The sequence below is a fragment of the Catharus ustulatus genome, chromosome 11, assembly GCF_009819885.2.
Source record: "Catharus ustulatus isolate bCatUst1 chromosome 11, bCatUst1.pri.v2, whole genome shotgun sequence".
Taxonomy (NCBI): Eukaryota; Metazoa; Chordata; class Aves; order Passeriformes; family Turdidae; genus Catharus; species Catharus ustulatus.
Window position 1 is genome coordinate 5,559,740 of NC_046231.1, and position 25,381 is coordinate 5,585,120.

At 36.7% G+C, this 25,381-nt stretch overlaps 1 protein-coding gene across 3 annotated transcripts in view; it reads right to left on the reverse strand.

Annotated features, from left to right (window-relative positions):
• Window positions 1-25,381, reverse strand: part of DPY19L3 (dpy-19 like C-mannosyltransferase 3) — a 35,242-nt gene that overhangs the window by 7,548 nt on the left and 2,313 nt on the right. The window contains exons 3-17 of one of the 3 annotated variants that reach the window (XR_004419057.2): window positions 24,287-24,420; window positions 17,924-18,014; window positions 16,948-17,069; window positions 16,599-16,744; window positions 14,859-14,982; window positions 14,261-14,395; window positions 12,487-12,618; window positions 11,371-11,472; window positions 10,842-10,915; window positions 10,441-10,599; window positions 8,865-8,987; window positions 8,410-8,521; window positions 7,827-7,883; window positions 3,570-3,652; window positions 1,356-1,450 (exon numbers count right to left, since the gene is read on the reverse strand). Coding sequence is in view for 2 of the 3 variants with exons in the window: in XM_033069820.2 (XP_032925711.1) it covers window positions 3,455-3,482; window positions 3,570-3,652; window positions 7,827-7,883; window positions 8,410-8,521; window positions 8,865-8,987; window positions 10,441-10,599; window positions 10,842-10,915; window positions 11,371-11,472; window positions 12,487-12,618; window positions 14,261-14,395; window positions 14,859-14,982; window positions 16,599-16,744; window positions 16,948-17,069; window positions 17,924-18,014; window positions 24,287-24,420 (1,622 nt within the window). In the remaining variant the exon portion in view is untranslated. Of the gene's footprint in view, window positions 1-1,355; window positions 3,483-3,569; window positions 3,653-7,826; window positions 7,884-8,409; window positions 8,522-8,864; window positions 8,988-10,440; window positions 10,600-10,841; window positions 10,916-11,370; window positions 11,473-12,486; window positions 12,619-14,260; window positions 14,396-14,858; window positions 14,983-16,598; window positions 16,745-16,947; window positions 17,070-17,923; window positions 18,015-24,286; window positions 24,421-25,381 lie in introns of those variants that run through there. The other 2 variants (XM_033069820.2, XM_033069819.2) reach the window with 2 other exon arrangements.

Below are 25,381 nucleotides of genomic sequence, written 5' to 3' on the forward strand. Positions count from 1 at the left end.
TTTAAATGCCATTCCAAGCAGACCTGATGGCATTTTGAACAAATAATCTCATTTATTTTTGAAGCTCTAAGCTTTCAACAAGTTAATTACAGCTAAGTTAATGGGTAAACTAAGCACTATATTACAGTGTAGGAACCTTTTCTTTACCTTACACTTCAGAATTTAGAGAATTATATAAATACTAAAGAATAACTCATTAAAAATAAAAGGGTTTTACAGGAAGTACTTGCACAGACTCTGAAAGTGGTAGTAATTCTTCCTCTTAAACTGCTAAAGAATTATTGTGAGTTGGTTTTAGGAAGCACTAAGGAAGAAACTGCCATTGCAATTACAGGTTACATCATTAGACATAAAATGGCTATTTCTAGTAGAAGTCCTCCAGCGTTGAACCCTGTACTTGGCTTTCAAGGCCATAAAATCTGACAAGTCTCAGATTATTCCTTTACTAGTGCCTGAGTATGGTATGAATCAACAAAGAGAAAGGATTTGAGAAAAGGAGATTCTGAGGAATATGCCATGATAGATTTTTCTTTTTCTTTAAAATAATACCTTTTTATTTGCAGAATGCAATATTAAAATATCACAGATTTAGCTGCAGATGATAGGCAGTAAAGCATATTCAGTCACACTGTCATGGTTCTTTTTTTTCCCTCTGGTTTGCAAAGACTGAAAATTGCAAAAATAGAAAACGACAGCCACAAAGAAAGAGCAACAAATGCATATTTTTGAGTCCCAGCTTCACTTTTATGCATGCAGATTACTCTCACATAAAGGAGTGCACCTACACATATGGTATAAACCTACTTCTCAGACACTCTCAAGTTCATGCCTGAGATTTACTCATGTCTGTCCAACAAAGGCCCAAGAATTTACGAACAAGAATTTTTAAAAAAAAGTGTAATATTGCCTTTAAAGTCTGGAACATGTGTTGATTTCAGTGTGACTACCCTTGAAAATCAGGAATGTAAGTAATAAACTTTAAATCTGTCTTGAAATTAAAATATAGCCATTAATATAAATTAGTATAATTTATTATAAATTACTAAAGGAAAGAATCATCATTGAAATACCATGAGCGTTTCATTTGCATAACCTTAGGAGCTTTTTGGAAATTTGTGGGGTTTCCACTAATATACAAATTTGCCTGCTTCTCCCCACACCTGGTTCAGGTACAGCTGACATCTAAAAATGCTCTGCTGAATCTCAGTCTCAGTTAACTTTTCCATTGTTTTGGCTGTTGGCCAAGATTTCTAAGAATTTCTTCTGTGAGTTTTGGTAACTGCTATTGAAATATTCCACAACTGTAGACAGATTTCCCCTTTAAAGGCAGAAGACATTGCTTCTTTAACACTTACCAGGAGTAAACAGAGTAGGGAAGTTCACGCTATTGATTTGCTCATTCTACTGATATTCTTCCCCATCTCACAAATGAGCATGTTGTTCCTGTTGTCTTAGGGAGAAAGACCAAAACTAAGAATTTTAATGTACCTCCCAGCTCGGAACAGAGCTGTGAACTATCCTTGGAGCATTGGATTCTTGACTTTTTTTTTGGAAAAAAGCTAAGAAAATGAGATTGTGGGTAGGAAAAAAGCAGGGTACTAGGATATGCAAGATCATTATGTAAAAAATTGTGCTCTGCAATTGTACGGATACAAACCAGTAGATCTTCCTGAAAATGCTATGGCAATTTTAGTGGGAAGAGTAAGAAATGCATCTGCAGACACTTCACAGGGGACAGACTAATAGTTGGCCATTATTCAGATTGCATATTTGGACAAGTTAATATGCATTTAAAGCTAAGCGGACAGAAGGGTTTTCTTGTTGTGAAGAGATTGCAAGACAGATGAGTTATTCCTAATTCACTGCTATACATGATAAATTAGAGCTTTTCATACTGAGTTTTAATAATGAATGATTAGTTCCTGACACCAGCCTTGACAGGTCATTAACTACAACACAACTATCAAGTGTTAGTACAGTAAAAGTGTTCTCTTACACATCAAACTTAAGAAAATCTGTCCCACTCTGAGAAACTTACCATAAATTTTGTTGACTGGTGTTTAAAGCATAGATAATTAACTCTTCTTCATAGGAATAATATTTCTAAATACAATAAATTCTAAGTAAAAAAAGAACTCTGTCTGTCATGACATGGAATGAAGAGATGACAAGCAACAGTTTAGCATTCTCAGCACTAAGAACACATGAAAAATTATTCTCATTGGAGCCAGTCAAATCCAGTTCATGGCTGCGAATAACTCCACATGCATATTTTATGTACAAATCTATATATAACTCTATAATACTGCACACAGGAGACCTGAACTATCAGACATTTCCCATCTTTTAATAAAACAGTAGTGCTAAATGGAACTGGCTGGTAAACATTAGTCACAAAAACATGTCAATAAGGCTGCAAATATTCTAAATGATGGAAAAAATCATGGCCTGCTTTCAAAATAAGTCAGTGAAGGTTTGTAATATATTTTACTTCTAAATTACTCCTTCTAGTTTATGGATTAAAGAAATACAACATTATGGAGTGTAAATATGTTGCTATGGGGAGAACAGGCTGGGTGACTGGTTTCACTGAAGTTCATTGCATATGAAGGAAACACTCCAAGGAAGTACTTCAGAGAGTTCAATATTTAACGTGTATATTCAGATTTACTTTCAAAATGTTTTCCTCCATAACATAAAACCAATTTTTTTTTTCTAAAATCATTGCTGGAGTTGCAAATAATACAAGTCCCGGGAATCTCCCTTTCAGAAATTTAACCTGAAAGCTTTTAGTGGTAACTCTCTGTTGATAGAGAACCTACCCCTTCAGTTCACAGCCCTCCAGAGAACATCCTACCTGGCCTTTTTTCTCAGCATCTTCTACATGCAGTATTCCAAACTGTTTGCAACTAAAAAATACCAACCTATGCTTTGTGAGAAAGCAGAAGTGGTGAGGTGGGGTTGGAATGATTAACTCATGCTCCTGAAAGACTGCACCTGTGCTTAGGTGTGACAAGTTCAATAAAAAATATTTTGCTTGCAGTTTGGAACAGGAACACATGCTGGGTTTAATTCTAACAAGCAGAAACAACCTAGATTGTATTAAAGTTTAACAAACAGACTGCAGAGTACAAATTTTCCAGCACTGCATCCAATCTTTTAACATTATAGAGTTGAGAAGGACATTGGGTTGGGGAGGGGGAGGAGTGACATAAAATTATTTCCCTACAGTGGTCTATTAATGTAAAGAAGTAGTTATAATATGATAAGAGAAGCTTGACACCTCCAAATTTACCTCTTTTGACTGGGAAAAATGTTTCCTTATGGGAGCAAAGGGATCAGCTGGCTCCCTGATGCACATGGAACACAGCAGTGATACTGAACCCGAGCATGGAGCTGCTCTCCACAGCTGCTCATACCCAACCTCCTGATAACCCACTCACCCTAACTATCCTCATGGGTCACCAGAGTTCACTGCTGAGCTGTGACAAATAAGGAGAACACTATAACTAAGAACATTAGATCTACACAAATAGCATTTAACTGAAATAGAGAAAAAATCCTCTTACTTAATCCAGTTCATCAGCTCCACAGTGTCTGGGTCATAGAATTCTCTCAGCTCTGATAGCTCATCCATTATTCCTGGCCAGAACTAAAATGGAAACAAAATAGAACAACATGAAGACAGAATGAACAAAACAAGTTCTGGATGCTGACATGTACTATTTCCTCTTAGCTGGCAAATAATCTTGTTGAGCTCATGGGTAAATTGCAAGGCACAAGTGTATCTATCCCCTCCCAGGAAGGAGAGGTGGCTCTCACTGCAGGATGAACACACAGTTTCAGAGTCTGAGATCTGCAGCTCCTGCTAGATGACCAGCAGGACCAGAACTGCCCATTGTCAATGACATCAAGAGAAGGAAAGGCCCCAGGAATTAACATTAACTTTGGAAAGGAAATACAAAACTAAATTTAAAAAGACAGGAAATTTGTATCAGAAGTAAAGATTATTAGATGTACTGCAGATGCTATTAATGGTATTTCAGAAGTTTGAATTAAAAGAGAGCCACTCAAGGCAAAAATAAAAATGTGACAGAATGACAACAACCAACAGACCATCAAGGGAAACCATTTCAAAATTTATTACAGACAAAGAATACATAAATCAAATCTGGAGCAGAGAAAAAAGGACTGAAACTGATTCTGAAAAGCTTAGCCCTCCCGTCCAAAAAGCAAAGAGAACAATGATTCATTTAAGGGCTTATTGTTTAAGCCAGGGAATATTCCAGGGCAGAAGGGAGCAATTGAAGAAGATGATGGCAATACTAATGACAGACTGCTGTGCATCAGTCTTGAGAGGATGTTAGGGTGAAACTTATTCCAAAACTGCTTTCTTCAGATAATAAGGACTGCTGGTTTGAAAAACTGAAATGCTACATGAAAAAGTCTACGAAAACCCACTTGATAATCTAAAAAGTCATTAATCATCACATTTATATAATGCTCATGCAAGAGCTCAGAAGAACTTTGAATGTGGTGCTGCTGAGCCCCTTAGTAAACACAGGCATTCCTTCACTAAAAGTGTAATTACATGGCAGGACTGGGGGCAGGAGGTATGACTGGGCCAATTAAGATTCTCACTAGTGTAACTGCTTGCTAAAAACACTTGTTCAAGTATTCCTGGCATCTCCCAGGTGGAGCCATGGCAGCATCACAACTCTGGGGAAGCTTTGGGAAGTACAGCAGTATAACAGAGGTATTTCTGCTCTTCAGAAGCTCTCCCAGAGATCAGTAGATTCAGCTGTTGTGAAAGGAGATTGTGGAGTCTCATAATGAATCAAAATTTCCTCTACACATTCTGAGAGCTTGGAGTCCTTCGAGGTGGAAGCAGAAGGAATGGGCTCTGCTTTGCTTTTCAGTCAGTGCACCCTGCCCTACAACCTCTTAAGAAACCAGAGGCACAGCTCCCTGCTCAGTGCTGGGACTATTCCATGGCATTCACTCTGTGAAGGTTTTTGAAGTCACAGTACTGCAACTTTTAAGTGAGTACAAGCAGTTTCCACAGGAGGAAAATTCTGGTCATGGGGCTTGCTATTACTGAATTGAAACATTTCCAGGTAGCACTACATTCGATTAGTAAAACCGAGAGAAAACTAAGGTACTTCAGGAGTTCCAAATACAAGAGAATGACAAATAGAAAGTAAAGCATATGGGAATATGGACCAGTAACACTGACAGAACTTTATCTTGTAAACCAAGTATATATGTCAGATGGAGAAAAAGTCTGGCAACACCAGGAGAGGAGAAAAAGAACAGATGGAGCACATCAGGGATGTAACAAACTGCTCAGAAGAGTGAGGGAAATGTGAAAGAGGTTTCCAACTTGTAACAGTGCTTGTCTCTGGGGTCAAAGCCTCCAGGAAAAGAAATCAGTCACCAAGTGGCTTAAGTTAGCCCTGAACTGAAGCTGTTCAATACAGCCACAGACTGCTCAGACCATGGGTATATGTTGCAATATGTGCAGCAATAAATGTCCATGTTTGGAACAAAACAACTTGGCCATGATGAAGATAAAAATGCAGCTGGAGAGATAATAGGAATAGAGAGTTTAGTGTTAAAGAGAAATCAAGATAATTTGGCAATCCTTGGAATTAGAATGCTCAAGCTCAAGAGCTCACCTTAAGTACCACCAATTGCAAATTGATGAGCATTACCCTGAAGTTAAAATAAATGAACACAGATAAAGGTGAAATCTATCTACAAAGTGTAAGAAGTAAAACAGATTCTACTTGGTTCTGCTTTATGCCTGTGTTGTGTTTTCAGCAGCACAGCTAAAGTAGGCATGGAACTACTTCAGCATTTTCACTTTATCTGAAAGATGTTTTCACTGCAATAATGAAGAACACATGTAAACAGGAATACAGATGTCTTATAGGTCTCAAAACATCCTGTACCTGAAATGCGAAAGCCAGAACCGTAGCTGCATCTGCATGTCAATAAGTTATTGTTCAAATGATGTATTTGGGGCTGTAGTAACCACATGCCTCAAAAGAGGCTTTCATTAGCTTATTCTGGATTAAGTTAATAATCCCATAAAAGTCCTATTTTGAGGAACTGCACTGAAGAATAGTTCTTCTGACAAATCTAACAGATAATGAAACAGCAAACTGCTCTCCTACAAATTCAAGAAAACCAGTCCTGACAGCCAGTTAACTTTGTGGTATACAGAAAGAGTGCCCCTGCAATCTGAGCAGTCACTGACTGAACAGATAAATTCTTGTCTGGAAAAGAGAAAGATAAGTAACTCTCGGTTCCAAAAATCTCCTTCTACTGTCTGTTTACACAGTATTAGAGAGAGAATATAAAACCACATTGTCACAGAAGCAATGGGTACTTTTTGGATCTCTCTGTAAGAATTCTTGTCTGCCCACTGCCAGGGCACCTGGGACAAGAGCCTTGTGGGTCCCTTCCAGCTCAGAATATTTTGTGATTCCCTCAGGCTTCTCAACAACTCCTTTAGCTTTGCAGAAAAGACCCACAAAGAGATCCACTCTTCTGCTAGCTCAACTGCAAGAACTCAGGACAAAAAACCACTGAGAGGTGATGAATTTCTCATTCCTACTGAGACATTTGAAAAATAGTCTTTATAAAGTCAATAAAAATATTTCCTCTATTTAGAAGGAACACAAAAATGACACTTTTCAGGCAGACTGAGCACCACTAATGACTGTTCTAAAGCCCATGTAATCCGTAGTTTCTGTTGATTTCAGAATTGAATCTGACAGGATTTAGGAACTTTACATCTGCTTGTGAAGAGTGGGAGGAAAATTATTCCTAGTGATCTGTCACATTACGCTACCAGAATGGCATGCTCTTGGTATCCCCCATATCAAAAGAAATGGCATTGTTTGTGCCATGTTCAGAGATGATGAAAATGGTAAATGACTTCCTAACCGTCACATCAGTGGACCAAAAAAGTCCTCTAACAGAACAGAAGACATTTTAAGTGGAAAACAGTATTTTTTTACTTTTTGTTTCAGCTTTAGAGGAGGGAACACAACACTGGAGTGAACTATTTTGGCACCTTTCTTAACTGCTTCACTACTGCCTTTTGAACTGTATCAATGAAATTAATCTTCTGAAGGGAATTATTTAACAGATGTATTTTCATCTCAGACTCGTAATTGCAAAAACAACTTCTCCATCAAAGCAGACTCTGAATTTTTTTGTCTTTTAAAAGATTAAAAGGATGGTTTGCCCATTAAATCAGTGTTCTAAATCTCACTGTCATGACAGACTGATAATCTTGTACATGTTATTGATTTAGGTATGTTTTATGCATTTACATTAAAGTGCTTGACAATAATAATATTCTGTTTCTGGAACAGACAGAAGACAAACCAGGTACTTGACCATTTAATAATTCAGTACTTTAAAACATATCAGATGAAGCATAGCAGTAGAGATTATGATTATTTCTGCTCCTACAATAAATCGTTACACCGTGTGACAATCTGCATATTATCCACAACTTAGTTAATACCAAAAGAGACAGCTCCCATTTCCATAAAATTCTGCATTTAAATAACACCTGTTACTTACACATACAACCAGATAAACATTTGTATCTACGAACAACTACTTTGGATCAAATAAGCCCACAGACAATTTAATAGGCACAGCTATCCTCATTTTTAAAATTCAGTTACAATTCTCACAGTAGTTACTGAAAGTATTAGTTACTAATAAGACAACACCCTTCTAGGAGAAAGGAAAAATTTCATGCAACTAAAAAATGCTAAAACATTAAGAAAAAAAATTCTTACCTTAAATGAAATGTAGAGTAATGTAATTATTGGTATAGAATACTTAATTACTTGTGTCTATGAGAAAATGAAAATAAATTGGTTATTTTGATGATACATTTAATAGACTTAATTTTAGTCTTAATTGATATCTGAAATATTTAACATGTAGTGGAATTTAAGAGATTGAATTTTAAGCCTATATTCTGATTTTATTGTCAAGTAAAACCCTAATTACAGACCCATCACAGAAGATGGATTTATACCTTTAAATCTATATTATACATGGTGGAAAACATTGTCATTCAATATAATTGACTGCAAAGGTCTTTCAGACTGCTGATGATTTCTTAATATGGAGACTTTTAAAGTAAAACTGTGGTTATTTTTCATAGCCACATCTATATTGCCATCTAGTGTACTCCAGTGGAATTGTTTAATATAGAAGCCACCAGAAAATCATTTTCCTTACCAAATGTATACAAACGTACAGCAGAGATACCTGGTTTGAGAGAAGTACAAACAATATTCAGCCCTGAGCCTTGACTTGGTTTAGATACAGTCCAAAACCCAGTGCATGAGATGCTGTGACTACAGTGCTCACCCTCTGGGATGTGTAGAGATGGAGACACTTGAGGATGAGTTTCCAAACCTCTGTACTGCACAGGCCAAAGGATGCAAATACACACATGTGGGATGTCCAGAGGTACTTCATCCTGGAAGAACACAAGCTTTTGTCATCATTTGGAGCTCTGCAAAGCTGCTTGTGAGAGCAGCTTATATCTAGAGAAATTCTGAACACAGTTTCCTTGGACTTTTAGGCCTCTGAAATAACTGATTACAGGACTGACATTGCACTTAGCTACACGCTCTTCAGAATATCTCTGTTCCCAAACTTTTATTCTTTATGGCAGAATTTTGGGAAATTTCAAGTAGAAACACACCAAGGAGAGAAAGAAGGTTCACGATCCTATCGGTTTGTGGTCAACATATTTTACGCTCTTACAAAAATACACTCAATCATCTAAACAAGCCCTTAGCAAAATCAAAAAAATATACCTCATTGTGCTTAATGCCAGACATCCAAAAAGAACTGTGTGAACTAAGCTGTAGGCAGCATCAGGCTTCAGTGTCACAGTGTACTCATCCATTTTTTCCTTTAACTGGACTTGATTTGAGCCACTAATTGAAGAAAAAAAAACAGTGCTATATTAAGCTCTGTAAGATATTTCGTATAATTATCTGCATTTTATAAAGCACCGAATCTTTCTGAGGCCAGAAACAACAACCACTGTTATGAGTCCACAATCTTCTATTGTATCTATGATAAAATTTAGCCTGATGCCACCAACTTGTTGCAGCATCAGGTATTTCTTTTCATGTGCAGATTTCTGGAAATGCAATGGGTTTAAATGAGCTGGATTAGAATGAGATAAAATTGTTTACAGCAAGGCAAGCTTGGTTTCTTGTTTGAAGCAGCTACTCATGTTCAGAGGGCTTTTGATGAGAGTGAAGAATTTAGCTGTGATTTGTGGGGTTGTGCTGGTCTACCTGATGCCACAGATTGGAAGCAGAGTTAGGTAACGTGAGCCCTGAAAGGGGTGGTTATTGCTTGAGGTGTCTACCCTTGTGAAAATATGTGGAGGGCCCTTCAAAGAAAAAAAACTCAAAAAAGAAGCTGCTTCAGTGTGTGGGGTCTTCCCATTTTTATCAGGACAGGGGATTAAGTGAGATAAATGCATTAAAAATTAGGGACATGATTGGGATTACATCTGGAGTTGCAGAAAATAAGGGTTACAGAATATTTCTTTTTAAAATTTACTGATGCAGTAAGTTTTTAAAGAGGCTGGTTGAAAAGTACCAAAATTATTTACAGATAACTGACATGTGACAATTACTATTGGAATATATAATTCTCCTAACACAGTTTTGGAATGTCTTGGATACTTTCCCTTTCTCTTGCTCTCTCTCCTTTTTATCCAGTCTTCCCTAAAATCTATCATAGTGACACTAGTCAGGTGACAGCCCTTGAATTTTTGCTTAATCAAGTTTTATGTGATCCCTTTCTACCTTCTGCCTGAGTTGTACACGTGAAATTGAGAACTCTAGAATGAACCTTTTTTTTTAGTAATTCTGTCACCTCAGAATTCCACAGATTAGCTCTGGGAACTGCCAGCAGTGATGCACAGTTACAGCTCCTGCTCCTTCACAGAGATCACGAAGTTCAGCACAGACTATTCCAGCTCATTTCTGGGCAGTGAGGATAACACCTGGGAAATCTGTGCTTTGGGGTGCTTTGCACAGGGAAAATGGGATGAACTGAAGAAACTAACATTGTTTTATATAAAGACATCCTTTCCCTGCTTTCCCTCATCCCAAAACACCCAAGCAACATTACACATACTGCAGTACTTCAACAGCAAAGAGCTTCACTGAATCCAGGGAAGAATGCTCCTTTGTTTACATTTTTAGTTTCAATAGGAAGTTACTTATCCTGCCTGATTTCTCTTATCATACACCCCACTCCTCAGCAGCTGTGCAAAGCAATCCTGTATTTGCTGCTGTGTTCACCTGTCAGTTCCTCAGCCAGCTGAAAAAAATTGATAAGAATGTGAATTATCTTAAAACTATTTACCTGAGGTTCCGAAAGGCAACAATTACAGCTGCTACTGTCAGAAGGAAGAGAACAAATCCATAGATGTAGAAAAGTAATGTACTGGAGAGTCTTGAAAAAGTGTTTAAAGGTAGTAAACCAAAGGCTTCTTCACAAAGATACAGGTTAGCATCAAAATCTCTAAAAAAAAAAATAAACGTCTTTGTCCATCACAAATTTCCTAACTTGATGACAAAAAGGATCAAAGTTTTGTTTTATCCTAAGAAATTATGAAGCCACAGTTGTGCAGATTATTCTTAGGGCAAGTATGACATAAACATGAGATAAAATTGTGATTTATTGCACACATCTGAAATAAAAATAACCCAAAGACTTAAATTAAAGAAGTCAAACAAAAAAGTAAAACTGCAGTTAAATCATACCTTGTTGCTCCAAATCCAAATTTTGCTTTCAGGAATTTGAATATATGCTCATCTGATTCAAGATTAAGAATTTTCTACAAAGTAGGGGAAGAGAAAGGAAATTATATTTTAAATATCAAAAATGTCACACAGTAAACAGCTTTTCTCGTCATTTAAATGTAACTCTAAAGCAATTCAGCCTTACTAAGATGGGTGCTTTGCAATCAAAGAAGAATTCTGTTTTAACTGCATTCTTTGAAAAGAAAATTCAGTGAAGAACTTTCCAAATGTTCAAGAGTATAGATCTACAACTGATATAAAATTACAGATGAGCTTCAGGTTAACACCAATTATTTGGTGTTAATTTATGAAGTTTTCAAATCCATATAGCAAAGATTAGCAAAATGATCTTTAATTTCTAAAATGCAGGTTCTGAGATGCGGAGAAATCTCACTGCAGTTCTTATTAAATGATATTCCTGTAATGGTTAACAAATAGCTTTTAACATAATACAATGTGGAATTTTTGATATTAAAAATTATTTGCCTACCTTAATGAATTTATTTATTAGGAGAGTCAAGCACAAGACCAGTAGAACATGGAGGATAAGTTTCCCAAGCCTATTAAGAAAGCCACCCTTTTTTAGGTTTTTCTACAAAGAAGAAAATATTAGTATTTCAGTTTTTTTTTTTTTTTTTGCAATGTATTTGGAACAAAAGCATCACAAGCTATTCGAAACAGCTGATCTGCTAGTCCTGAGCAGCACCAAATTTGCATTAGGGTCATGTAAGCAAAAATGGATACAGCAGCAAGTACTCGGAATAAAGACATACTTCTTGCACAAAACTGAAGGGACAAAGTAATGAAAGCTTTGATCTGACAGTTTTAGAAGTAGTCAAATAGCCTTGTTTTGGCAGCAGTCCTCTTGTACTTACAGAACTTACTCCCTAATTTCCACAATATTGTGTTGCTTTTGAAATACCCACTCATTACACCTTCCACCTAAACATGGCAAAGATATTTTCTGGCTCTGTCAGTTGATAGGATTTTGAGCAATTTTCCAGCTACAAGCTCCAGATCCAGATGAGCTGCTCACGGCAACTGAGAATAAGTGTAGACAATAGGAATGGCCTCCTATTTATTTATTCCATTATTCCTAATGGAATGCAAACTCCTTTATTGTGGTCACAGGCTGTCACCAATGCCAGAATCAGAAAAAAAAGAGAACTATAACTACAGTAAAAAACCCCTAATCTTTGAAAGAAACTTCAGGACTTCAGGGAACTGAACTCAACATGAGTCTAGTTGTCCTAGTTGTGACACATTATTTTGTTGGAGGCAGATGCATAAATTCAAGCCAAGTCCTGATGAAACAGGTGCAAAGTCCATTTATGCAATTTTTTTTTTCAGGATCCAAACTGCAGCTTATGCAATCATTAATGTTAATAGCAATCATGGAATTATGATGTCTGATGTGCTTGGTTAAGCTGCAGTTAATGTAATGGAATTAATTATTTGATCAGGCACTGTTTAGGTTGCTGTATGCTATCGTAATTCCTCTAATTAGTATTAGTAAATGAAAATTATAATGCATCTAAGTTACTCACACACACACATGTATAAAAATACTCTTTCTTTAGTACTACAAAAATATTTTGGTACCTACCTGGATTGTTCTTGCTATTAAGACAGAAACATTAAAACTTATAAGTAATGATCCAAGAATCATAGAATTGAAGAACTGTAGGAAACAGACCAGCAGTAATCCAGAAATCTGAATGATATAGAGCCATGTAACCTGTAACAATAATGAGATTTTTGTGTCTACAAAACTTTACAGTCAGAACTGCTTTTCTCTGAATGTGCTTTATAATTTATTTCAACATCAATTATTTCTGTGAAGAACATATCATCTTGCAGTAAATCATTACATTTAAAGCTATTTTACTATAACTTTTTTATATTTATGTCCTGAACTACTTAGGTTAATATTTTTTACCCATTTTATACTTAAGGAAGCCTGATCTTATAAATAAGCAGATAAATAACTGCAGTGTGAGGAATTTATTACTTATATTTGGAAGATGTTTTTATTTTCTTTAGTCCAAGAACTCTTTCTGTAGCCTCTGTCATGTCTTTATGACTAAAGAGTTGTGGCTCAGTGGAGTTCAGCAACCAAACATCACCTGCCTTCTAAAACTTTTCAGTAATAATTCAGTATAATCCCTTCTGGGTTATGCTAAACTATTATCAGTGTTCAGCTCAATGTAAACACTAAACCCCAGCTGATTTTCTGACACAGTAGTACCAAAATATACATTTTACCTCACACAAAGATCCCAAGTTCAGTCTTGTATTACCGCAGTTGTGTAAATCAGTACCAAAGACCCCAATAAACTTCAACAGTTGTTAGTAGTGCTTTTTTGAAAATGAGAACAAACACAGTGATGTGGTGAGTCTGTTTTGGAATAACTCAGGATGAAGCTGGTAATTTGCTGACTTTTAAAGCAGCTGACTAGTCACATTAAATGTTGACTTCAGCTTGCAGTTGCAGATATAATGAGGAGTTCAGAAACTTAAGTAAGCCACATTTATCTTGATATGCAGGCACCATACTAATTTTAATAAATTAATAAAATCAGTAAAGTTCAAGTCTGCTTCAAATTTAAAATGAATTTACATGAATTACTCTTCATTCTCCTGTAACCTTTCCAAAAATTAGAACCTTTTTCAACCAGTGCAAGCTTTCACCATGCCTAAAATGATCTTGGTAGAATTTCACAGCAATGCTAAAGTCAAAGCCAGCATTTTCATCTTGTACAGTACATTTCTGTTTTGTAAGATTGACTGTCAATGATCCCTGACCTTCTTAGTGAGAGTTGTTTTATTTTCTGGCTTATCCAGCTCAGCAACACAGCAGGGGCAATACTGTTATTTTGTGGTGAATGTCAATGCAGGCAAGACAGCTGCTTCTCCCCAGCAACCTGGTGTTCTGCATCATCCTCCTGTGTACAGAGCTTGGCCCTGACTGGCAAACAAGGATGCACAATGCTTGAGGCAAAATTCATACACTGCTTTGACTTCAGCTTGCACAAAGATTTCCTGTAGTACATTTTTCTTCTGGCAGCTTGGAGAGGCCACGTTAAAGCTGTGGTACCAGATCAGTTGTTAGGATGGTGTTTGGAAGTGTCAAATAGTGTCTAAACAAAAGTAGACAAAAATTAAATAGACATGAACTACATTAAAGTGAACAAAAGTCAGAAATTGTGTTGTTTTATCATTCACATTTACACTTGCAGGTATATACACTGTGATACTTCAAAGCACAAGGCACACTGTGTCATCTGTATTACTCTGGGCATCCAGGCCACTGGTTAGGAAACTGTTGGCTTTGTGAAGACAAAGCAACAAAAGTAGATTATTTCCAAAGAGAAAGTTACCTTTGCGGTGGGAAGCATGTCCAAGCAGTCCAGTATGAATAATGCCAATGCTTGTATCAGCATCATAAACTGGTTAAATTGCCAAGTCAGGCTAAAGAGAAACGTTGCTATGAATACAGCCATGAGTGTGAGCCTCTGGAAGGAGGGAAGAAAGTTTTATTTTATTTTACAGTTTCCTTCGATAAAACACAAAAAATCAAGCAAAAAAGAAACCCCAACAAACCCAACCAAAGCCCACCTCAATCTGTTTTTTTTTTTAAACCACTTATAAAACACTGAATTTTCTAACTGCAATAACAGCTTGGAGGATAAAAACCATTTTATTAGAGTTACAAATTCTTGACTTATGCCTACGTTTTATCACTGTAATACCATTTGCAAGATTTTCAGTGGGATCTCAGATAGTTTCAGCCCCCAGATTAAAATGCAATACGTGTTTTACTGTGGTATAAACAGCAGTTACTTGATCAAAATGAGGAGCAGCAACTTAAGAACTGTTGGTCAAAGAAACTGTATCACCCATGGGCTTTAATTCTTGTAGATCAGGACAGTTTTCTGTTACTATGTTTATTGTGTCATACCTGTCAGAAATACTCACTTCTTGAGCAGGCTGTAAATGAGTTCTGAGTAGGTAGGTGATGGCTGCTATCTGAACAGCAAAGAATGGCAGTGCCCAGTTCTCCCTTAAAGGAATGGTGAATTCTACCCTTGTAGTATCTACTCTGTACAAAACAGAGAGTTTCACAAATTTAAAATCAAGTAAACACTTGGTGACAGAGAGCTTGAAATGACAGGCATCTTTGTACTATTTTAACGCCTTATTTATAAAAACAGAGGCTCTACACTCCAGTTCCTTCAACACACCTGGCTCTGAAAATAATTTACTATGAAGGTTCTGCAAATTATCCATTGTTTCTGCATCTCAAATGATGTACCTCTGTTTCACTAAATGTAAAAAAAATATACTATGGATTACATCTTACTTATGAAGCACAGCTTAGGTAATTTGGAAATGACAAATACACCCCAAACTAAAAGCACTCCCAAAATCCAGCTTGTGGATTTCCACACCACTGGTCATTTTACTTCATTTTCTGGTTTGCAAATGCACATATAAGAATACAAACAGAACATAGTTTTCACTGTTATTCCAATGACTTGAGCTTGAACACAGTTTAATTGCTTATGAGCTTTTGGTCATTTTTTGAAGCTTTTGAACATAAGAGGTATGTGGTGGAAGAATTCCCCAAAGAATGGTCATTTGCAAAACCTGATTTAAAAGTTGGAAACAAAGAATAATTCTCTTTCTCCTGGTGTAGAGAAAATACTTGCTAAAAGGCAAGTAAGCAACATATCTGAGACATGGTTAGCTGGAGGAAGAACATGTCTAAACAGAGTTACACAGTAACCTCAGATGTAATTCATCTGTACAGAAAGTCTTTGTCCAAATCCATTCCATGCACTTCTTATATTGCATAAAGGAAACAAGTACTCATTGGAGAAATTTGCTCGAAATATTCTGTAAGTGGAAGAGATGACCTCATGAAAGAAATGTGTGAAATACTGTTCATTGCATGCGGGTTTTAATATTTGGAGAAAGAATCTTGCCTCCATACACCTGTAATTATCCTGCAGTGGATGTGCTTGCTGATAAATTCCTTTAGAGTTGCTCATTAGCATATCAAATATTTCTGGTAGAACCAAGACTGTACTTTTATTTTCTTGCGTAATTTACAGATAACAGCCAATGTCACCGGTTTAGGTTCATGCTAGCAGATTAATTCTGGCATAAAGCCAGTTTTTAGGTTTTTATCTCCAAAGTCAAGTGATAAAGCACTAGAACAGCTCAATTACCATGTTCTTCTCTGAGGCTTAGTGCAGGAGATGGCTACAGGCATAAGGGGAGAGAGAAGCTCAACTTCAGATGAGCTGAGGTTGTGGAAGGCCCCTGGAGGAAGGTGTGGGGCAGTGAGGAGACATCTGAAGGGCTTTCATGCAGATGTCTTTAACATCTGACAGATCCTAAGCTGGAGAAGACAGGGTGCATCACCTGGAGCTCCAGACACACAAGATGTAGTTCACTTTCAGAGACCAATTTAAGAAAAATTTTCTACTCAAATTTCCTGAACCTTTAAAAACCCAGTCTGATACATTAGCTCATTTCTGATTATTTTCTAATTATTTTTGTTATTTAACTAATTTTTCCATTTTCTGACTGACTGGATAGAGGCCTTACAATTTCATGTATTGTCCAATTAATCATGCAGTTAAAGCTTTAATACCTTACCTTTGAAACTAGGTACAATTTTTGAAAGATTGAATGTTTAATCTCACTTACCTGTTTGTAATATACCAGCAAGCTGCCAACAACCCTGAAAGCCATGTTCCACTAAGAAGCCAGCTTGTTACATACAGAGCAATGACATAAACAGCCTGAAGTCCAAACAAAGTGTAGATATAAAAATAAACAGGCTCTAGGTATTGCTGTAAAACACAAGAATACTGATGTTGACATTAAAACACTCACGGCAGGGGGATTATACTTAGTATGAATTAGGTTTTGCTTTTACAAATTAAAAAAGCATCAGGAAGATTTCTAATTAGAAAGTATCTACAAAGGGGAGCTATGATTCACTGCGCAATCTTCATAATGCACTTACAATCTAAAGTCATAAATGAATGCCTACCTGAATTGGAAGAATCCTATACAGAATGCTGAGAAACACCTCCTGGTAAACATTCATTCTTTCAAGTATGTTAATTGTCCTCACAGATTCAGTTTTATTGTCATATACTAAACCATGTAAACCTTAATGATAAAGAGAAATTGAAATAGGAGATTGTCATTTTCCCCCTCCATCTTCATTTGAACAGTGAATAACTTTTTCAAAGGTATTTTAGGATCTCTCATCAGAAACTGCAAACTTTGAGTCAATGATTCAGAACATATTACCTCTGAATCAACATGACCTTCTGAGGTCTTCAGCTTCCCTGCTTCAAATGTGACTCACAGTGCTAATTCAAGTACTATATATTTAGTAGTACATGAAACATTTATTTTTATACTTCCATCCCCAGCATAGAATCTGTGGTACATTCTGGATCCTGAGAACTGTTCTTGGCACTTTAATCATAGGTGAAGTTAATACTGAAAAATATGTAGTATAAGCAAAATTTCTAGGGAGCAACAGTTAAATATCTAGAAAACATGAGATTGTCTGAGAAAAGCACATCACTCTATATGATTTCCTTGGAAGCTGCTCCTTCTGTCACTTATTATCCAGGAATACAGCAAAAAACATTGCCCCTTCCCAGAAACAGCTCATAGCTCAAATTAAACAAGTGAAGAATAAAAAATGAAAGTAATAAACTGAACAAACCAGCAAGCTGAAACCTTAACAGATATGAAAGTTGTCCCTCAAAGTGATTGCCTTCATCAGCATGTGAAGGTGTGGCACAGAAATCAATGTGTCATTGTGAAATTTATTATGTCCATAACTTAGTGGCTCTCTGGCATAGGAAGAGAATAAATCTGTCTCCAACAAAATTGTTACACTATCTTTCATAGTTATGGTATGCCTTGTGCTCAATTATATTTGACAAAAAAACCCAACCAAACCTACAAACAGTCAGCTGCAAAACTTACTTTACAGTTTACAATACCTTGCTGTATGGAAGCAGCCTGAATCATCTGTTTGTAGTAGGAATAATAAAGTCCACATTCAGTTCTGAATGAAATTTCTCTTTCGACCTCCTGCAAGTGAAGTTCAACAGTAAATTCACTTTCCATTTGCTTTTCACCATCATGCAAAGCTGCCTTCAACTCCAATTCCTGCTTCACCAGAGAATCTGACCTCCAGAGAGGCTTCAGTCTTGGGGTTTCATATTCTAAGCAACTTAGTTCAACTAAAGGTAAACTTACATGGACAAATTAGCGTGAGGGGCAAATGGCTGGCTTGTGAATGACTCTAACTGGGGAAATGTACATGCTTTTCGTGATTCTGATATGCTGTTTGGAAATATTTTGGGTATTTCACTATTTTTTGTGATATGACAAGCTTAGATTGGCACAGTGGCCTACAGTTGGAGTGTAAAGCTGCATATCCTTGCTTTGTGCATTTAACCTTTTTTCCCAGATGTAGTTATCCCATTGTGTTCCATGGCTTAGCCAGCTCAGGGCTCAGTTAGTTCTGTGTGCTATGTGGGGGCTGCACCATAATGCCAGGGAGATTTCAGCTGGCAGGGGATGCTGCTGCCCACTGCAACACTGCTTCTTGCAGGAAGCCAGCTGTCATCACTCTCACTCTTAAATTTCAGGTGAAAGGAAAAGGGACTCTTTACTTGGCTTTAGGGCTAGGTGAACTTCTTATTTCTAATTAAAAATGTTCAAATTATTTGAACTGGGTACACTTCAAACCAAGCACATTTCAAACTATGCCTTTTTCTTGGCTGATATTGCAGCAGATGGAGTCTAATAAGATTTGAAAGTTCTTTGCTTTGAAATGCACCTCCTTTTGTTACCTCACTAGTTGTGAAGACCTGATGAAATTTAACAAATCCACAGCTTTGGGCAACCACATTAAAACAAAGATGACACGAACAACCAATCTGATGAGAACTAACAATCGTTCTTGTACAGAATTTTCTATTACTAGTGATCTTTTTAGTAGTATGTGTAACAACATCCCAGCAAGCATATCTCCTAAGCAGTAAGTTAGAAGAGGTTTCTATCCAGTTAGAAAAGGTTTGTACTGAGATTTGAAAATCCAGTGAAATCCCTCTACGTGGTATATGCGAGTTACCAAATAATTTGCGTGATTTACAAAAATAACCTTATGAATTCATCTTTCTGCACAGGACCCCAAGACTTTCTATTTTCTTATACAGTTCCAACTCTCATGCTGGAGCAGAATCAATTCTATTTCAGAGCTAGGATAAAGCTTGACAAAAAATCATGCTCTTCTCTACTGCCAAGTACAGGTTCTTATCTCAAAGCATGTGTTTTATTGAAGTCAATTGTTGACAAACCAATATCAGTTCTGGTCTGAGAAAAGTCAGTAGATAAAACCACAAGTGATTCAATCTAAGTTCACAATTACACTTTCCAGCTGCCCTGTGACATATAAATAATCATCACATACTTAGTAAAATTAAAAGTGCTGGATTTTGAACAAGCTCAAGTTTCAAATTCATCACTACTGAAAAGTTTTCTAATACCAAAAAGTGGCTGACTCTTAAATGCTCATTTAAAAAAAAAAAAAAAAAAAAAAAAGGAATGCTAACATTTGGAAATTATTAAGGGGGAGAGAGGAGTCACAGAGGGGGATCTAATTAGCAAAAATGCATTCAAACATGATTAATTTGTAATCCTGGCACCAGCTGTATTCAACCAAATGCTATACTTTATGAGACAAACACTAGTGAGTTTTACATCTGTTTCATGCTAAGATAACATCTGTTTTATTCACTCAAAATACTTTTTCAGTTCTACAGCAATTTATACTTTTCCTAGCATTCCATGTCAATAAAAACATACAGACTTATGGGTAAACATTGTACAAGCACATGCCTGTCTGTATATCCACTTTGTGAGGTTGTAATGAAGAAGTTATCACAGTTCCAAGGGAAAATAAAGAACACTGTCATCCAGGATACACAGAGAGCTGCTTATTATTTCAATCTACAATGCAACTGTATCCTAATAATATTAAATATTCACAACCAAATACAAAGGACTTTCTCTCAAGGGCAGTGCAAAATTTTAGAGCTTATGATTCCTCAAACTCCTTAAGCAAGTCCTTCAGAATGCTGAGCAAGCAGCCAAAGTCTGAGTTGAGTTTTTCTATAAATAATGAACATAAATAAAGCTCCAATTACTTTTCCATTTTTGAGATAGCTAAAACAAAATTTGTGTAATTGAAACTATTTATTAGTTTTTCAATTTAAGACCAGGAAGATTTGAAAATTTTCTCAAGTGTACAAGTGGAAACTCAGCACAGAGAGCTGCTGTCACTGTTCCCAGTTTAGAATAAGCCTTCAGTAAAGGTATTTAATCCTTGGACAGCTCTCCTGGCTGGAAAACCTCAAGCCCATCTGTTTGAGTGGCATGTTCCAGATCAGATCTGTTGCAGAGTAGAAGGACGCCTAACACCTCAACAAGCACTTCTGTGGAAAAGTACTGCCAAAGTTCTGGATGCCCTCCTTCCCCTCATACCTGAGCATTCACATCCTACAGTTCTCATTACCTGCTTTTCTTCACAGAATTACTGAATGTTTGGGCTGCCAGGGACCTTAAAGCCCATCCAGTGCCACCTCCTGCACTGTCCCAGGCTGCTCCAAGCCCTGTCCAACCTGGTTTGGGACCCTTCCAGGGATGCAGGGGCAGCCACAATTTCTCTGGGCAATAATCTTTGGTTTGTATTCAAAATGTTAAACGGGAAAATACGAGCACTTCACAGATCCTAAATCCTGGCACAGATCCTAAATTCTTACAATTTTATATTTTCATTCTAAAGATCCTAAAGGCTTACAATCTTGTATTTTCATTCCTGACTTCCTGCAAGCAGCAGGAAGGAAAAATCAGTAACAGTATCTAAATTTTTACTCAGAAGGGGTGAAGAAGCAATGAATGCTCTGAAGTTTATGTGCTTTTCTTACAATATTAATTTGCTGCGTGGTCTTGGCTCATTCCTGTTCAAAGTTCCTTCAGAATTTGCAGTTAAATAAGCAGTGCAACAGCTGACAGGAGAGGTGGTCCCCCATTTTGTTATTTGCAGATTCTGTTCCCAAAAGATGCTACATTGGAGGGGCAGCCACTAAACTGCTACTGAAAATCACTGAAAATAGACAAGCCATTTCAGATGTGTTATGCCAGAACATTTACAGAAAACTGAGAAAGGATTTTTGGATAAGAAATCTGTTTTGACTTCCACCATCACAAACAGAAATCTTTGTTGGTTTAATGTATATAAGAAGGGATTAAAATTTTTTTCTTCAAAATTATTTCATCAAGATAAGTGATTATAACCTGTGGTCCCTGCTGGAAGGGGACACAAACACAGCTTCTGATTACGTGTCATGATATGCTGAATCTTTTCAGTTTGGTTTTTTTTTTAATTCATTCTTTCAGGAAGTCTTGAAATTAAAAAAAAAAAAAAAAAAAGAGCAATGGTGTACCTCCCTCATTGTACAAACCACTCTTGAAGATGTGCTTTTCAGCTTTTCTGGTAAGAAAACAATTGTACGTCTTTCTCCTGTGACCATGGCTAATTGATAATAGCAGGCACATTTACCAGCAAACAAGAACAAGACTCACACACAGAGCAGCAGCTGAAATCAATGCACTGTTGAAAGCCATATTCAAAATACAGCACAACAGTTTAACAACGACCAGACAGTTTTTCTACTTGGGTGAACCGTTGCTGGAAGACACCCAAAACTGAACTGGCTTTAGATGAATTGCAATTGAAATTACAGAAAGGCAATCACTGCAAGTGTGTGTGCAAGCCCTGACTCCAATTATTTAGGAGTTAGGAATCATGACTTTGCATAATAAACTCTTTTTACTTCCAGTTTTTAGGGTTGAGTATGACTGCATAAATTTTAAATATGTTGTTGTGGTGTTCATGTATCAGTAAGGTCTTCAGAACAAAAATCCCACCTTTTACATCTAAAAGGTGCAGGTACAAACATCTGCCTGGTGCAAAAATGTCAGAAGAACCCTGCAGACCTTCTTAAAATAGAAGAGGACCTTCATATAAAAGAAAAGATGACGAAACAGGTCTCCCATTACATCTCTGTATTAATTAAATTGCTACACAGACCCTTCTGGGCATGAATTCTTATCATCTGACTAATTGTAGCTTATTGGATGAAAGGAATAAAGTTCAGGGGAATAATACACTGTTATATAATTTTTGTATCATATTTCAGCAACATAAATCCTCAAATTTGCCCCATTTAAGGTCAATTCAGGGTAACTGAAGTTAGTAGTTTAAAATTTATAGAGATAGAACCGATTTAGAATTTTTCTTTTCTGTGTTGCAGAGCAGTGGTGATGCTCTTCTGTATTTCATAGGCATGGGTGTTAACAAAACATTGGATATGCATTTGTAATGCATCCATTTATTCTATGTTATGTTTAATGAAAATATAATGAAATGAGATCACCATTTCATTAAACAAAGCATGCAATAGCTGTGGGTCAAGGATCAGATCACAGTTCTCCCTTCTGAGAATCTGGGCAGATTCAAACTTTTGGAAAGTTTTGCAGTTAATACCTGCAAAAATATATGCTTTGGCCAAACTGTAAAATGTTATAGAAAAAACCAAATTTTCCACTTATTTTCCATGTAATTTTTGAAGGTCTTATTGTTCTTAGTATATAGAATGTGCTGTAATGAAAAGATTAGCCAATTCATAAGTGCTGGAAGACATGTACCTATCCCTGGAGAGACCACACTCCTACACACAGGCACAGAGACATCTGTAGATTGTTTTACAAATACTGGGATGGCCTTCCTGCCTCAGCTTTGCAGGAAATTTCAAACTCATCACAGGCTGCCTTCTCCTCCCATACTACACCTAAAGCACAATTTTGTTTAAAATGAGCCCTGTAGCCACATGCATGCTCTGGTGGAGATCACATCCCACTGAAGAGGGGACACTGTGAAACCAGAGTGTCTGCAACTCTTTCTCCTTTACCCTGCTGGTAGATGAACTTAATGCTTTTTAGAATCTTTCCATCAAATTGGCTGAAATTGCTCTTGTTGTAGTGTTACCAGCTACCCATTACCTCCGTGGGATGAAATAACAGCTACAAAGACAATAGAATCCAGACTACAAAAAACCTAGAGGGGTTTATTTCAGTTTTGAGATCTAATGGCATTCTAGTGTACTTAAAATGAAAACAATAATTATCAAATAAAACTACTGTTTCATCCATTGAGGGGACAACTTAATTACAATTACAGAAATGCTTATTTCAGTGAACTCTGTGCTCCTCTGGGTCAGTGTGGCAGAATAAAAAAAAAAGTATCCATTATGTTCATACATTGCCACAAGCCCATGCCTGCTTGTACTTGGAAATACAAATCATCTTGAAATTATTCACTACTTGCTTTTGGAAGGAAAAGGCAAACCCAAGGTGTACCTTCAATATGCTGTGTACAATCTCTCGAGCTAAGCAAGGGAAGAACAGGGTGGGCACAACACAGTGTTACATGTATAATACAACAGCAATTGTTGCAGTAAATGCAAATTATTTGTATTAGGGGAATATAAATGTTTCTGGGCCACAAAGAGTGTGTAGTATAGAAAAGACATATTGCAAGGCAAGTATTCCAGTTAAATATTTGACTCTTTGAAAAAACAATACATAGACCTAGCAGAATGGATTTTAAACATTTGAAAGGGAAATGACTCACCTGTTCTTTTCTCTGGTTAAATTTAGCTGTGGGTAACATTATTTTCTCTGCAGTGATTCTGTGAAAAAACTAAGTTCTGGGTCTTGGGAATGGCTGGGTTTACATTAGTGAATGGCAGAAATACCTTTTGAGGTTTGCACATTTAGGATTGGCATTACTGTCATCCTAAACTGTCCCTAAACAGTGTTACAATACCACAGTGTAAACACAGTTCAAGAACTATGTGCCAGGATTTTGCATATTGTTTCTTTTAACTGTTGGTTTTTCTTTTAATTTTAGATTGCTTGGGATAAAAGTAAGATGATTCTAGAAAAACATAGAGTAAAATGTTGAAATTCTATTGTAAAGATCAATTTTTGGAAAAACCATAACTACAACTCCAACAGGAGCACTCTAGCAATATTTTTAGATAAAAAATTGGGGACAGGTATTTATAGAACTGATGAAGTATGGTGAGAAGGGAAGCACAGCTTTTTTTAAATCCAATTTTTTAAAATGAAATATTCTGGTGTTGAGTAGGTTACAAGACAAATACACACAAAAAAGAAATTTCAACTATGCTCCACAAAACTACTGATGAAACTAGGAAAATGATTGTTACCTTGATATTGGAAAACCACAGGTCATTTTCATGCAGTGTAGCCACATAAACAGAAGTAAGAAATCCGAGAGAGATGGCAACAATTCCACCAACAGTTATTGAGAGTATGTTCCACAGCTTTCCACCTGGAGCATCTTGGAAGAAAAATATTTCAGTCTGTAATTATGAAACATATTCTTGAACCTACAGGGATTTTGGAAAGCCATTTATCCATTGCCTATGCTAGTACAGTTTACATTCTGCAGGTAACAGGACACCTGATTTTAACACATCTTTATGGAGATGTGATTTTTATTTTCTTATCTAGGAATAGCAGAGTATTTTATTTACATACAAAACTAATTTGTAAATCTGAATTGGAATATCTTCCAGAACTTTTTGTATTCAAGCAATACAGGATGACTGATGACAAAGCAAGAAATTCACATCTCCTTCACAGGTCTAAAAATAGCTGCCTTTCTAGGGGGGCTGTCTTGCTCAGGTTTTGTAAAAAACAACAGTGAAAGTTCAGAAGCCTCACTAAATACCCAGGAAGAGACTGAACAGCAGCCAAAGCAGCCTCTGATGATGTTGTCATGGTTTGAATTGCAGATGGGCTCCTGCTGACACTGGAGCAAGGTCAGGGATGGGACGATGGCAAAGGAAAAGGTTCTGGGCACCTCCAGGCCTCTACCAGGCAGTTACATTCCTGGGGCTTGAGTTTGTTGGGGTTTTGGTATTTTCAGTGTTAATGTAAGGTTTAATATGGATTAAACCACATTTAATCTTGAATTGTATCTTTGAAATGGCTATTTTATACTGTGTGTGACATGTACTTAACAACTATGCAATTCCATGGAACTGAAGGCTGGGCTGCAGGAGAACTGTGATCACTTGCCCTTTTCATATATAGCCCAAGTGTGTTTGTGCAGAGACAACAATGAAACTTTCCTTTCATCTGCCCAAATGCAGAGAAACATTTAGAATTTAGACAAGAATATCCCTTAAAGTAAGTTAATCTCAAAATCCCCCAAAAAACAAGGAACTTTGTTGGCTCTAAAGCTATAATTACTTACAAAATGTCAGAATTTAATTACTGAAACAGATCCCAGAATT